We start from the raw sequence: 14,685 nt of genomic DNA, 5'->3' as shown, positions 1-14,685 counted from the left end.
GCTAGGCCAATCCCAAAATTCAATCATTGTCTAGAGTGGGACATAAGACATATTCTCTGCATATGACATTAATTAACGTGCTAGTCATGTGCGTTCTAATTTTTTTTTACAAGGTAAAGTTAGAATTTGGGCATTGATTTTGTCACCTGTATGTAATAGTATCGTACTCCAATTTACTTTATCCCAACTCTTATCCCAACATACATACTAAATATCACATACTTGCATTTTTCAAGTATTATGTTTTATATTAAAGCATTTTGTCAGAGCAGAAACAGGGCACCAGGCATTCATGCAGGTTATCGAAGATTTAGGGCACAATGGTGGGCATTGGCCACTGGAGCTCTCTCAGTTGTTTGCCTCAAAGCAAGCATAAAAAGTATTAAGCTCATCTGTTTCTGAGGCAGCAAGGTTCATAGCAAAGTGCTTATTTTTGTGGTGATGTTGATTCCTTGCAACATGTCTCTTGTGTTAGTGGTGTTGAATTGTGTTTTTATCTAGTTCTCTGTACTGTTTTTCTGTACTGATTGTTTTGTGAAAGGCATAGCTGGCTTGTTTTTACTCCTCCGCATTGTCAGAAATGAAAGTAAAGGCCCTGTGAACATTGTTAATCCGCAGTTAATTTGGGTTGATCCGAATTGTTTTGGTTAACACGATGTTTTCTATGCACTTCATGATTGAACAGATGTAACACTTCCCTGGGTTGGGTTGTATAAAAAATTGGAAATGGGCTTGGGACAACATAAAGGAAACTTTTTGTAACTGCTTCACAATCTTTGCTTTTTAGCTATTTTAATTGACTGTGAGATTTGTAGCCATCCTGGAAGGGAGAATAGCAATGGTCCGAAACCATGTCACTCTGTGTGTTGTATTTAATGTGTTAAATATTTTGAAGGAATTGTTTTGAGGTTGGTGTTGTTGATGTACCTCACAGTGAATGGGCCTTTGTGTACATGGTTTACTGCTTACATATTTTCCAATACAGTTCCTTGAAGGCCTGTGTTGGTTTGAGTTTGGATGTATACAGTTATAATAATAACTAGCTTTAGCAATAGCCATGACTGATAATTCCCTTGGATTACCCTCCTAACTTGGAAGAATTACCCTCCCAACTCAGATTATTCTGATTACCCTCCCAACTTAGAAGCTTGAGGTATTCCATAGCCATAGTCTGCAATCTTCAAGCAACTTACTAGTTGGCTACATTAGTCAGTACAGTGCAAAACTACAGCAAAATAACAGCAACATTTTTTTACCTAAACTACTTTAATGATGAAGACAAGCTAAGCTGAATGTTAATAAATATATTATGTAAAAATAAGGTTGAATAATTATTAACCTTATTAAATTATTTGTTAAAGTTCTCTTAGCAGTAGAACTTTAAATAGGCCACATGGTCACTTCCTTCCTTTTCATTATGAATACATTTGAAGTGGTTATTGATTTACCACCGAGCCAATTAATACTTGACCCTTCATATTTTACAATCATTTAATATACTCTATAGCATATTTGGTATATTTATTCTCTTACCTGTTAGCTGACTACTCTACGAGGAGCAATTCTGGAAGATGCAGTGCCGTCTACAGCAAGGCATGGCACAGCCCGTGGGCTCCCCCTGAAGGAGGTGCTGGAGTATGTAGTTCCTGAGCTCAACATTCATTGTCTCCGACTGGCTCTCAGTTCCCCCAAAGTCCCAGAGCAGCTTCTCAAGCTGGATGAGCAGGGGGTAAGTGCTTCATGACCTACACCACTTATCATCATGTGTACTTTCACAAAATACATATATAATAGATGACCTTCAATATTAACACAGCACCTATCTGGACAATGGTGAAGATTTGGTTTCTAAATACCATTGTTTATTTTTGCTGAACCTTCTGATCTATGGTTGCTTCATAATAATTAATATTGTTCTTACAGCACAAGTTCATCTTTATTTAGCACTAGTTGTGCTTTATACAATGCTTTATACTTTATATAAAGCTACATATGACTTACATTACTTATGGCTTAATAAATGAAATATAAATTTAGAACATTTACTAGTAATGTGTAACACTAGAAATAGTTTTGTATGACATTATTTTCATACTCATCAAACAATTCATTGCCCTAATGATGGGGACACTGTCATCCCACATGAGACCACTGCCATCAGGATAGAGATACCTGTCAGTCAGAATACCTTTATATTGACCTGCAGTGTTTCTTGCCTAGGTATGTTTCCTACCTTTTTGTCTAATAGGGGCTGCTTTTGTTGTAACATGCTTGGGGATGATGGGACCAGACAATCAGTTGATGTTACATATCTTTGATGACATGATATAAAGTGCAGTTTGTTCCCAGTTTCTTTTCATACCTTTTCAATTCTCTTCTCTTCACCCTCTCACTTTAGCTCTGTTTCATACATTGTAAAAAAAAAATCTGTTAAATTTATGGTTACAAAAATGGCACAGCAATAGCCAGAACACTTACAGTAAGGAAAATGGTAATAGCATTTACTGTGATACAGTTAAATATTTCTCTGCCTGTACTATTTTATTTAAGGTAAATCCTGGCAACTGTAGTTGCCATGTACTGTATAAAAAATTCTGGAACCCATAGAGTACAGTGGCATTGAATCTAGTGAAATCAGAATACATTGCCCTAACCATGATGCTTTCAGTATGTTGTGTGGACAGAGGAGAAAAATTGAAAAAAAAAAGTGACATTAGACAGTTTTATCCTGTCCTAGACTCCACACTATGGGATTATAATGAGCTACAATAGGCTTTAGATCCACTCCAACCCTGAACAGGATAAAGTAGTAACTGAAGATAAATGAATTAAAAACTATGAACAACTTTGTGACTACTTTACAGATTATGTAATTGTAATATGTAATGATTATGTATTAGGTTATGTGAGGTTTTCACATTATGGTATTTGCTAACAGTGTTGGGAAGGTTACTTTGGAAATGTAATAGGTTACAGATTACAAGTTACCCTGTTTAAAATGTAATAAGTAGTGTAACTTTTCAGTTACTGTATAAAAGTAAAGAACTGATTACATTTAATTACTTCTTTGATTACTTTTAAGTTTCTAATGGATATTTTCAACTAAATCATTTCCAAACATTTATACCAGACAGGGTTAACCTTATAGTGGTACTCAACTCTGTTTACTGTTAGAATTTTAAATCTTTCATCACTTGAATTAAGATTATATTAATTTAATTTTAAGCACAGCCACCACAAAACCAGACTTCATAACAAAAATTGTTCAATACTGTTTTAGGAATGAAATCTTTGCATAGCTATGACAGGACACACTGGCAAGTAACAATGCCTTGCAAAAAAACAATCTGAAAAGAGTCATCATAATGTATGCTACAGTGCTAAAATAACTACGTTATATTAGATCTGACATTACCAACACATTTTTAAGTAGGAAATATGTGAGCTATATATTTTCTGTCAAAGGGTTCATAAAAAGAAGTATGCCTGGTAAAGGTAGCTAGCAGCAGGGACGATTTTAGGATTTTCATTTAAGGGGGGCTCAGCCCCCAATGAGGGTATAATGGTAAAAATAAAATAAAATAAAATAAAGGTTTGACTAACAGGATAGGATGGTAAACTTATTGCAGCATTCTACTGTATTGCATAGATGTGTATAACATTTGAGTACTGAACAAGCCAAATACGAGTCTTCCTGATCACACACACACACACTTGTCCTCTGATCCTCGCTCTGTGACGCCGCGGTCTGCGGATTGAAAGATGGGGAGGAGCCAAAGTCTGCCGCCATTTTCATGTGAAATTTAAAGAGGACTGAGGCGATCACCAGTCTTTATACAGTTTATGGAGAATCGCAAAATTTTTAGGGGGGCTGAGTAGAAATGGCCTAGTGATGCCCATGGCTAGCAGACTAGCTAATTTGTTCTGACTGTTTTGAATACAGGTCTTGAGTACACTATGGGCTCGATGAATGCGCAGGCGCGTTTTAGTGGATTTTTTCCACAGCAGCTACAGTATATCGACTGACCACTCCGTCACTTTTTATTAAACAGAAACGAGTAATATATCATTCGAAACTAAAGGGTCTGTTTTTATTTCTGTACACTCGCAATAATAAATAAAGGCTAGGTTACATACCTGCAGATGCTTCCTCAGGTTCAACATTGAAGCCTTTGATGTCGAAAGCATTTTAACAGCTGGCAAACAAATTTTGCACTGAACTGTTATATTTGTGCCTTTATTGGATTTCAGGATGAAATTATTTTTAAATTTAAAATTCAAACCAGAGAATCATTCAAAATCATCAGAATAGCACCGCTTTAACAAACTCTAACAACAAATTAATATCATTTAACATATCCTAGTTTTTTAAAGAAAATATTCAGATGTATCTCTATTTGTAATCTTTAACATTTTCATAAGTAACTGTAATTTAATTACATATTTTTCTAAGTAACTAACGAATTACAGTTACATTTATTTTGTAATTAAATTACGTAACGCCTTTACATGTTACTAGTTACTCCCCAACACTGTTTGCTAATGAGAGCTAATGACTCCAGAACTCTGACCAGAATAAAGTGCTTACTGAAGACAAATGACTACATGATTTCTTGACAGCATTTCTTTCAATTAAATTATATAAATCACAAATTTTATCCATGTAACTTTACTGTGATCTATTTCACTTTGTATAACTGCATCTTCTTTAAAGAGCAGTATATAAGAACATTAACAATAACATTTTTGGCTGGTCCCTTTGTTTTGACTCAGTTTTCCTGTCTTTAAAAAAAAGCAAGGACATGATGTACTTGCTTTCTGGCAAAGTAAATGGAAAATGTTTTGAATTCTTTAAAAGTTAAATTAAAACCATTAACTGTGTTCACGCTGTCATTAAGTATGTTTATAATATAGCTGACACCAAATAACTATATTTATAAGGAACGTCCTAGAAATATTAGTCCAAAAATTATTAGTAATTTTAGTTCTTTTAGTTTTAGTACTTGCTGAAAAAAAGATTAAATAAAGACTAGTGAAATCTAACACTTTACAAATAATTGGACTGTCAAAAAGTTGATCAACCGTCACTGCAATATTGCAGTGCATTATTTCTCTTTGGGATTGGCAGATCTGCTGTATAATTTGACTCCTATATTAATTTGGTTTAATTATTTATTAGTATTGGCTAGTGAAGCTTATAAAATGCAGCATGCTTTTCTGCCTGTATGTTTTTCAGCTAAGTTTCCAGCACAAGGTGGGTGTGTTGTACTGTAAGGCAGGTCAGAGCACAGAGGAAGAGATGTACAATAACGAGAGTGCTGGACCTGCACTGGATGAATTCCTGGACCTGCTCGGACATAGAGTGCGACTAAAGGGCTTCAATAATTACAAGGCACAGCTAGATAATAAGAGTATGTGCACAAAGCATATCTATATATGTCTGTTTTCTTTACATGTACTTATGTTATTTGCAATGGTGTATGCAATTATGTATTTTACTCTTATCAGCCATAACATTTAAGCCACTGAGAGATGATATGAATAACATTGATTATCTTATTACAGTGCCACCTGTTAAGGGTTGGGATACATTAGGTAGCAAGTGAACAGTCATTGTTGATATGTTGGAAGTGGGGAAAGTGGGCAAGCATATGAATATGAGCAGCTTTGAAAAGTGCCAAATTGTGATGGTAAAACAGCTGTGTCACAGCATTTCCAAAATGGCAAGTTTTCACAGCATGCGGTGGTTAGTACTTAACAAAGTTAGTACAAGGAAGGAAAACCAGTGGCTCACTGGTGCTTGTGGGGAGTGACGGCTACCCTGTCTTCTCCAATCCAACAAAAGAGCTGCTGTACACTAGATTTCTGAAAAAGTTAAAAGAAAAATGCTAGCTATGATCGAAAAGTGCCAAAACACAGTGCATCATGGGTTGATGGATACTAGACTGCATTGCTACAGACTGGTTAGAGTGCTAAACGCTATCCACTGACAGAAGTGCTTACAAATGGGCATGTGAGCATCGGATCTGGATCATTGAGCAGTGAAAGAAAGTGGCCTGGTCTGATGAATCATGTTTTCTTTTACATAATGTGGACAACCTGGCACATGTGTGTCATTTACCTGGGGAAAAGATGGCATAAGGATGTGCTATGGGAAGAAGGCAAACCAGCAGAGTGTGTTTATCTGGGCAATTTTCCTCTAGGGTACCATAGGTACTGGCATTCATGTGGACATTATTTTGACATGTACCACCTACCATGTTGTAGCATACTATGTACACCCCTTTATGGCAACTGCATTTCCTAATGCCAGTGGCCTCTTTCAGCAGGATAATGTGCCCTGCCACACTGCAAAAATTGTGCAGCAATGGCTTGTGGAACTTGACAAAGAGTTCAAGGTTGGCTTGGCCTCCAAATTTCCTAGATCTCAGTCTAATCAAGCATCTGTGGGATGTACTGGACAACCAAGTCCAATCCATCCAGGGCCCCACCTTGCAACTTACAGGATCTGCTGCTAATGTCTTGGTGATAAATACAACAGAGCCCTTGTGGAGCCCATGCGTTGATGGATCAGAGCTGTGAGTAGGACCTACAGAATATTAGGCAAGTGGTTTTAATGTTACGGCTGATCAGGGTAATTTCATGGCAAATCAAATTTGTGAATTCCACTTGGCCCCAAAATCTGGTTGCTGTCTTAGAGGTTAATATATGGCTGAAGATAGATTTTGCCTTATTCCATCATATTTTCTCTCTAGTATTTTTTTTTTAATTGGATTTTTTTCTCCAATGTCCCTGTATTTAACCTCTCTCTGTGTAATTGATGGTAGTCATCACTGGCTACAGAGCAGCCTTTTTTTTGCCATGTTCTACATAGATATAGATGCTGAAATTATTGTTAGGACTAGTCATATTTGGGTTGTGCCTTGTCTGAATGCCTGTGTTTTTTATGGGACTTTCTGTGTTACAGCGGACTCTACGGGAACCCACTCACTCTACACTACCTACAAGGACCATGAACTAATGTTTCATGTGTCCACTCTTCTACCCTACACACCCAATAACAGACAACAGGTCAGTTTTCTTATTGTTAATAATTTCACCAAAAACATTTTTATAAAGGAAAACATAATTTCCTGCACGGAAGCTGTGCATCTCTGGGAGTTCATTTGGCTGTAAGTGGGTTGGTTTATACATAGAAAACACACTGCAACTTTTATTCAGTGTGATTTCATAAATTTTTGTCCATATAGTGTATATTTTGTCAATTTAACACGTGTGTGCACACACTTTGTCACACGCACACACAAGGTTGATAGTCAACAACATACAGACATACAGCATATAATCGAACTGCTCATTTTGGCGGTTTGTTATTTTATTTATTTGATTACTGTTAATATTATTACAGTGTGGTAATATTAACCAGAGTTAAGATGTTTCTACAAAATATCTAGCCCAAATACATCTTCAGATCTTTAAAAATGAAAAAAAAAAGGGTATTGGAAAAAGGAGAGATTTTCTTCGTTATTTTTTGGGAAAGAAGCATTTCAAAGACATTTCTGGTGTATGGACATTATCCACCTCATAAACCCTCATTCTCTTTCAAAATAGATACACTGCCTGTACATTCACATGGCTCATCATTTAATCATTTAATTCTGATTTAAAACAATAAATAAATCAAAAACATGATCTTGGTGGGTGCAGAAGTAGGCTTGTTCAATATAAGAATATTATTAGCCCTACACTATAATACATTGAAGCTTTGCAAGAACACCAGAGTTCAGTAGTATTAGATAGTGAAGGGTTAATGTTTTGGTGTAATTATTTTTGTTATTATTTTCACCTGGTTTTTTACACAGTACTGAGACCTGCTGTAATGATGCCCTGGACTCAGAGGATTAAGGATCCATAAACAGAGTTTAATGAACACAGGCAGAATAATCCAAAACGTAATCCAATACAACATGGTGAGTGAGCAAGCAAACAGATCGTAACAATATAGGCAGCCAGACAGGGCAAACAAAACCAAAATCACAAGTCAGAGAATTGAAACAAGGACTTGGAATGGGGGATGAGGGTGCCTTCTGTGGTCGGCTTGTAGGTGATTATGCTGACAGATTGTCCTCTGGAAGCTCACAAGGGTGCTTTCCTATAGCACTTGGCTCCTACACATCCAGTTTTTGACTGCTGAGACATTGGAGGGTTCCCCTGACCATGGAAACAGGGGTAGTTAATATCTCATCATGCACTGGAAATGGGATAGTCCATTGGAGAACTGTGTGAGGGATTTTTGGGTGTACTCTGCCCATGGATGGAGAGGTGAGACCAGGGTCATTGCAGCAGATGGAAAGGTTCTAACAGTTCTGTAGGCAGCAGTCAATAGTATTTGGATTGTGACAGTTGTGACAGGCCTTGACTTCTTGAACTAAGGGCCACCAGATTGCATTTTGGATGAGGGCTGTGGTCCTCTGGATTCCCGGATGCCCAGAACTGCAGGCCTCGTGTACCCATTGTATTACCCTGGTGCATAGGCTGGTCAGCATATATTGTTTAGTGGGTGGGCAGACAGGAGGAGGTGATTCAGTTTATTGAGCCCGTTGGACTTCTTCCATGACGTCCCAGTGTACAGGGGCTATAACTATTACTGGAGGTAAGATGGTTTCTGGGAGCTGTGGTTGATTGTGGTTGGCATTGTGAAAATGCATCGGCTTTGCTGTTTTTAGTTCTGGGTTGATTATGGTTATGGTAAACTGGAACTCTGTTTAGAAGCGAGCCGACCTGGCTTGACGAAGGTTGAGCTGTTTAGCGTATTTGAGTTTCCTGTGGTCTGTGATTACTTGGAACAGGTTTAGCCCCCTCAAGCCAATGCCACTACCCCTCCAAAGCCTCCTTTATTCATAGAAGTTCCTGGTTGCTGACATTGCCAAATAGTTAGCTTTTGTGAGTAGAAGGCACATGGGTGCATTTTCCCAGGGTCCCCATGGCACTGTGATAAGACTTTCACAGCTGGAGTCATCAACTTCTACAATGAACAGTTTATCTGGACCTAGTGTTTTAGAATAGGGGATGTTGTGAAACTGGTTTTGATTCTTTCAAAGGCCACTTTGGCATTTTCAGTCCAGAGAAGACATTTGGGTTTACCCTGTAGCAGCGTGGTAAGTGGCAATGCTATGGAGCTGTAATTCCTTATGAAGCACCTGTAGAAGTTGTCAAACCCCAGAAAGCATTGCAATTCCTTTATGTTGGCGGGTAGTGGCCACTCCATCACAGCATGTACTTTCCTAAGATCCATCTCCACCTCTCGTTGGCTAATGATACATCCTAAGGATGATGCAGTGTCCTTGTTTAACATACATTTTTATGCTTTCACATATACTTGATGTCAAATTCAAATTTTATTAGTCACATACATAATCGTACACAGTATGATATGCAGTGAAATGTTTACACGACTGTTTTGACCCTTGAAAAAGGAAAAGGAATAAGGACAGAACAAAAGACAAGGATAAAATATAAAAATACGAAATATAAAAAATAAGAATACGAATTATACTACAAATACGAAATATAAAATATAAAAACAAGTTCACAGTAAGTAAAAAACAAAATAGAATAAAATATAATAAATATAAATAAAGTAAGGTATGTATATATAGAATATGTATATAAGATAAGATGATAATAAGATATGTATATAGGAAGTGTAAAATGTAAAATACAGGACGTGTAAAATACAACAACTGTGATGCAAAATTATATAAAATTATAAAAATTATATAAAGTGAATAGTGTGAAGTGCAGTAGTGTCCAAGGTGCAGACAGCAGCAGTACAAAATTTTGCAAAATTATATAAAGTGAAGTGTGTAATGTGCAATAGTGTCCAAGGTGCAGACAGCAGCAGTACGGGGGGTCACGAAGTGGAATGAGGAGATGAGAGCAGTGGTATTGTCCATCTTTAAAGTGCAGATGTGCAAAAGTCCTCTTTGTATGTAAACGGGAGCAGACTGTGCAACATTTATGTTTGTGTTGTATTGTGTGCACAGTCTTGAAATGTGCAGATGTACATAGTGTGTTTTTGTGTGCCACAGTCCTGTAATGTGCAATGTCCGTTGTGGTTGGTTGGAGTTCCAACACGTGTGTAGGAGCATAGTAGGTCTAATCAGTTGAGTCCTATGTGAGATTCTGATTGAGAGACCGTATAGCCTGCGGGAAGAAGCTTCTCCTCAGTCTCTCAGTGTTGGCCTTCAGGGAGCGGAAGTGCTTCCTTGACCTCAACAGAGAGAAAAGTCCATTGTTGGGATGGCTGAGGTCCTTCACGATCTTCCTAGCCTTGGTCCAGCACCTCTTGATGTAGATCGAGTGCAGGTCAGGGAGCTCGGTACAGATGATGCGCTCAGCTGATCGCACCACCCTCTGAAGAGCTCATCTGTCCTGCATGGTGCTGTTCCCGAACCAGGTGGTGATGTTTCCCGTCAGGATGCTCTCTCTGGTGCAGGAATAACAGTTGCTTAGCACCTTAGCAGGCAGTCTAAAGTCTCACGTGTGTCTGAGGTGGAAGAGACACTGTCGGGCCTTCTTCACCACGGTGTTGATGTGACAGGACCATGACAGATCCTGCGTGATGTGAACACCGAGGTATCTGAAGCTGTCCACTCTCTCCACTGGGCTGTTGTTGATCACAGGGGTCTGGTAGTTCCTCTCCTGCTTTCTCCTGAAGTCCACTATCAGCTCCTTAGTCTTGCTGACGTTAAGGTGGAGGTTGTTCCTCTGGCACCAGTCCTCCAGAGTCTAAATCTCCTCCAGGTAGGCCGTCTCATTGATAATGTTGGTGGAGTTGGTAGTGGCCATGCACTCATACGTTTACAAAGAGTACAGCAGGGGACTCAGAACACAACCCTGGGGGGCTCCAGTGCTGAGGGTGAGTGAGGCTGAGACATGTCTGCCCATCCTTACTGCCTGTGGTCTACCAGTTAGAAAATTGGAGATCCACTGACAAAGAGATGGGCTGAGTCCCAGGTGATCCAGCTTGGTGGTGAGTGTGTAGTCAACTGTAGTCAGCAAACAGCATTTTAACATAATTCCCCTTTCTAGTGTCCAGGTGAGTGAGTGATATGTGAAGGAAGTGGGAAATGGCATCGTCGGTTGAGCGGTTTGGGCAGTAGGCGAACTGTAATGGATCCAGTGTGTCTGGTAGTGAAGTGATGACCAGCCGTTCAAAGTACTTCATCACTACTGAGGTCAGGGCTACAGGGCAATAGTCGTTGAGGGAAGCAGGATGGGGTTTCTTTGGGACAGGAACAATGATGGACTCTTTGAAGCAGATGGGGATTGCCGACTGGGTTAAGGAGAGGTTGAATATGTCTGTGAACACAGGTGCTAACTGGTCAGCGCAGGCTCTGAGGATTCGACCTGAGATTCCGTCTGGTCCTGCTGCTTTCCTGGTGTTTACTCTCCTGAAGGCTCTCCTCATGTCATGCTCAGAGATGATGAACGCATTGGTGTTGGAATTCTCTTCCTGTCTACAGCCATTAGCATTTGGTGTAGCATTAGCTTTAGCATCGTTAGCTGCTGCCTCGAAGCGAGCATAGAAGGTGTTCAGCTCGTCTGCCAGAGTCACTTCCGCATTCATCATACCGGATGTTGGTGCTTTATAGTCCGTAATTGTCCTTAATCCCTGCCACAGGTTCCTAGAGTCACTCTGTTGGAGCTGTGACTCTAGTTTCCTCCCGTATCGCTGCTTCGCCTCCTTCACCACTTTCTGCACGTTGTATGACGCAGCCTTGAATGAGGTCATGTCACCCGACACAAGTCCCGCGTTGTAGGCAGCGGTGCAAGATCTCAGAGCGCCGCGGATGGTCTTATCCACCCATGGCTTCTGATTGGGAAAGGTTCTAATGGTGGTTTTCTGCACAGTATCTTCTGCTAGTTTCCCGATGAATCCCCCAACCGCTTCCGTAAACACATTGATGTCATCAGAACTGCGCCGGAACATGTCCCAGTCTGCGTCATCCAGAGTGTCCTGTAGAGCGGCCACCGATTGGTCCATCCAGCATGAGACCTCCCTCTGAGCCGGAACTTCCTGCTTGAGCCTTTGTTTATATTTTGGCATGAGGAAGATGGCGACGTGGTCAGACTTTCCAAACGGTGGGTGAGATTGTGCCTTGTACTTGTCTTTAATTGTAGTGTAGCAGTGGTCCAGTGTCCTTTCACCCTGGTGGGGCAGCTGATGTGCCGGTAAAAGTCGCTGTGCATTTGAGGTTGGCGCTGTTAAAGTCCCCCGCCACAATAAGCACAGCGTCCCGGTGTTGACTCTGGTGCTGTGTGAGTGCTTCATGCAGCTCTCATAAAGCACTGTTGCACCAGCTGCTGTTCACCATTAAACACACGCCGCCTCCCCTTGACTTCCCCAATTCCAGTGTTCTGTCCATGCGGTGAACCGAGAAGAACTCGGCTGGCTGGATGGCGTGGTCCGGTACCACTGGGTTCAGCCATGTCTCGGTGAAGCATAGGAGATTGCAGTCCCGAATGTCTCTCTGGAACTTCACCCTGGCCCTGAGGTCATCGAGCTTGTTCTCCAGCGACTGGACGTTGGCGAGCAGAATGCTAGGCAGAAGTGTGCGGTGTGCACGGGCTCTCAGCCTGTTCCTGACGCTGGCTTGTTTTCCTCGGGGTCGCCACTTCGGGTCGCGTCCTTTGTTCTCACTCAGGATCTCACTTGGCCAGCTTGGATCCGGGGTTGGATCCGAATTGTGAGTACATTGTGTACCGATAGAAAAAAGAGTATCTCTATTGTACTCAATGCACTCCATTTAGAAGAAATTGCCAGTTTAAAAGTACTGTAGGTTAACTTAAAAGAGCAGTTGCGACGGCAGCCGACCTCACCGGTGCCATCTTGATGTTGCATGAGGCGTGTGAGTACTGTGCGAACATGGTGGATATGCTCCTCCTGGGTGGCAGAGTATACCAGGTTTTCATTGATGTAGACAATCACAATGTGGTTCACTAGGTCGTTGAACACTTCATTTATAAATGTTGGAACAATGGCGGGCACGCTGGTCTGGCCGTACAGCATTACTCGGTACTCATATTGTCCTATAGTGGTGTAGAAGGCGATCTTTTATTCATTTTCCTCATTTTCATTTCCTCATTTTATACATTTTCAGAATTAAGTCATAGACACTTCACAAGTCAAGGTTGGTGAACATGTGTCTCCCTGAGCTGTTTTAAGGCTGATGGCACTAATGGAAGGGATAAGGAAAGCACATGGTGATAGTGTTGAGGCTTTTTTTTTCTTCAACAAAGTAGAAACCTGCACCACTGGGAGATGTGGAGGGGCGGATGGTCCTGTCTGCTAGTGGCACTGGACACAGTTGTCCTGGCCAAATGGGGACCATTGAATGAGTTCTTTACTTTGCCGGGATAATTGAGGGTTGTGTAGGTGGATCCAGGGGAACCCCAGGGTTATCGGATTGGAGAAGAGATAATATAGAGTGCCTGATTTTCAATGTGAAATAACCCAATTCTGAGAGTGATGCAGTCAGTTTGATGTGTAATGTAGACTGGGCGGTTGTTGATGGCAGTGACATGGAGGGGGTGGTGCATGGTCTCGTGGGTAGCCGCAGCTCGTCAATGGGGTGTTGATCGTTCAGATTCATTGCGGCTCTGGAGTCCACTAGGGAGATACAATGAACCTCATGATGGTCCTGCCTAGCTGCATGGGCTCAGCAGTGCTCTCTCTGGCATGGAGGTACTCCCCTGGATATTGAGTGTGAGCCCAATTTGTTGCTATTGCAGCATGTTATCCTGTCTAATGACCACCGTTATGAATTGGGACAGTGGCCTGTCCGCGTCCCTGCAGGTGAGTTCAGCCTGCAGCCCTGGGCGTAATCCATCACGAAATACAGCACAGAGCTTGGTGTCATTCCATCCACTCTGGACGGCTGACATGCAGAATTCCACTGGAATCCAAGCCTTGGTGCAGCTGGAGGAGATGAACAGACACCTCCCTTTCCCCTGTGGGATATTCGAACACCTCGCAGATTAACTGCGCAAAGTAAGCAAGTAAGAATTAACTGTAGCCCCTTCTCGCCTCCTGCTGAACCAGTCCCACCCACTCTCTGTATTGTATATGGATTCCTGGCCTTTATGGTACAACAGATTTTAGACTCTTGGCACCACATAGGGGTACCAGTACTTAGGTGACTGGGAGGGATACAGATCAGGAGAACACTCATGGGTTCAAGCTCAACACATCCTGAACCCAGAGCTTATGAGGAACTATCGGAGGAACCTTCTCAGGCAAATCCGTGGCCACCTAGAAGGTCTTTTTTTTAGCTTTTCTGTCCTGTGCAGGTAATCAGCGCTGATATGTGGAATCTGTGCATGCCTCTATTTAAACCCCATGGTTTTTTATTTGGCGTGCCAACAGTTTGTGCCACGTATCAGAGTGGTAGTTTCTCTGAGAGGTAATCTCCCCCAATCTTTTCAGTCCCACCTGATTTTTCCCCAGTGTAGGATTTAGAGATGTTATATTGAGGTTCTTGTCAAGAGTTAAGACTTTCCTCAAAAATCCTTGTGCCTGATTCAGTGAGTGACTCCATCACTCACACTGAACCATTAAATTAGCTTTGACAAGTGGGTCTCTCCCCCTGGTCTTCCTGGCCTGTATTTCTGGCCTGCAGC

The 14,685-nt window shown here is 41.1% G+C and overlaps 1 protein-coding gene across 10 annotated transcripts in view; it reads left to right on the top strand.

The window, feature by feature from the left end:
- Positions 1-14,685, top strand: part of LOC131351347 (signal-induced proliferation-associated 1-like protein 2) — a 110,154-nt gene that overhangs the window by 35,361 nt on the left and 60,108 nt on the right. For all 10 annotated transcript variants that reach the window (XR_009204377.1, XR_009204378.1, XM_058386753.1 and 7 more), the window contains exons 4-6: positions 1,541-1,729; positions 5,237-5,411; positions 6,968-7,071. Coding sequence is in view for 8 of the 10 variants with exons in the window: in XM_058386753.1 (XP_058242736.1) it covers positions 1,541-1,729; positions 5,237-5,411; positions 6,968-7,071 (468 nt within the window). In the remaining 2 variants the exon portion in view is untranslated. The remainder of the gene's footprint in view (positions 1-1,540; positions 1,730-5,236; positions 5,412-6,967; positions 7,072-14,685) is intronic.

Source organism: Hemibagrus wyckioides, linkage group LG03, assembly GCF_019097595.1.
Source record: "Hemibagrus wyckioides isolate EC202008001 linkage group LG03, SWU_Hwy_1.0, whole genome shotgun sequence".
Taxonomy (NCBI): domain Eukaryota; kingdom Metazoa; phylum Chordata; class Actinopteri; order Siluriformes; family Bagridae; genus Hemibagrus; species Hemibagrus wyckioides.
The sequence above is the reverse complement of the archived record's forward strand: the minus strand, read 5'-3'. Positions and strand labels throughout refer to the sequence as shown.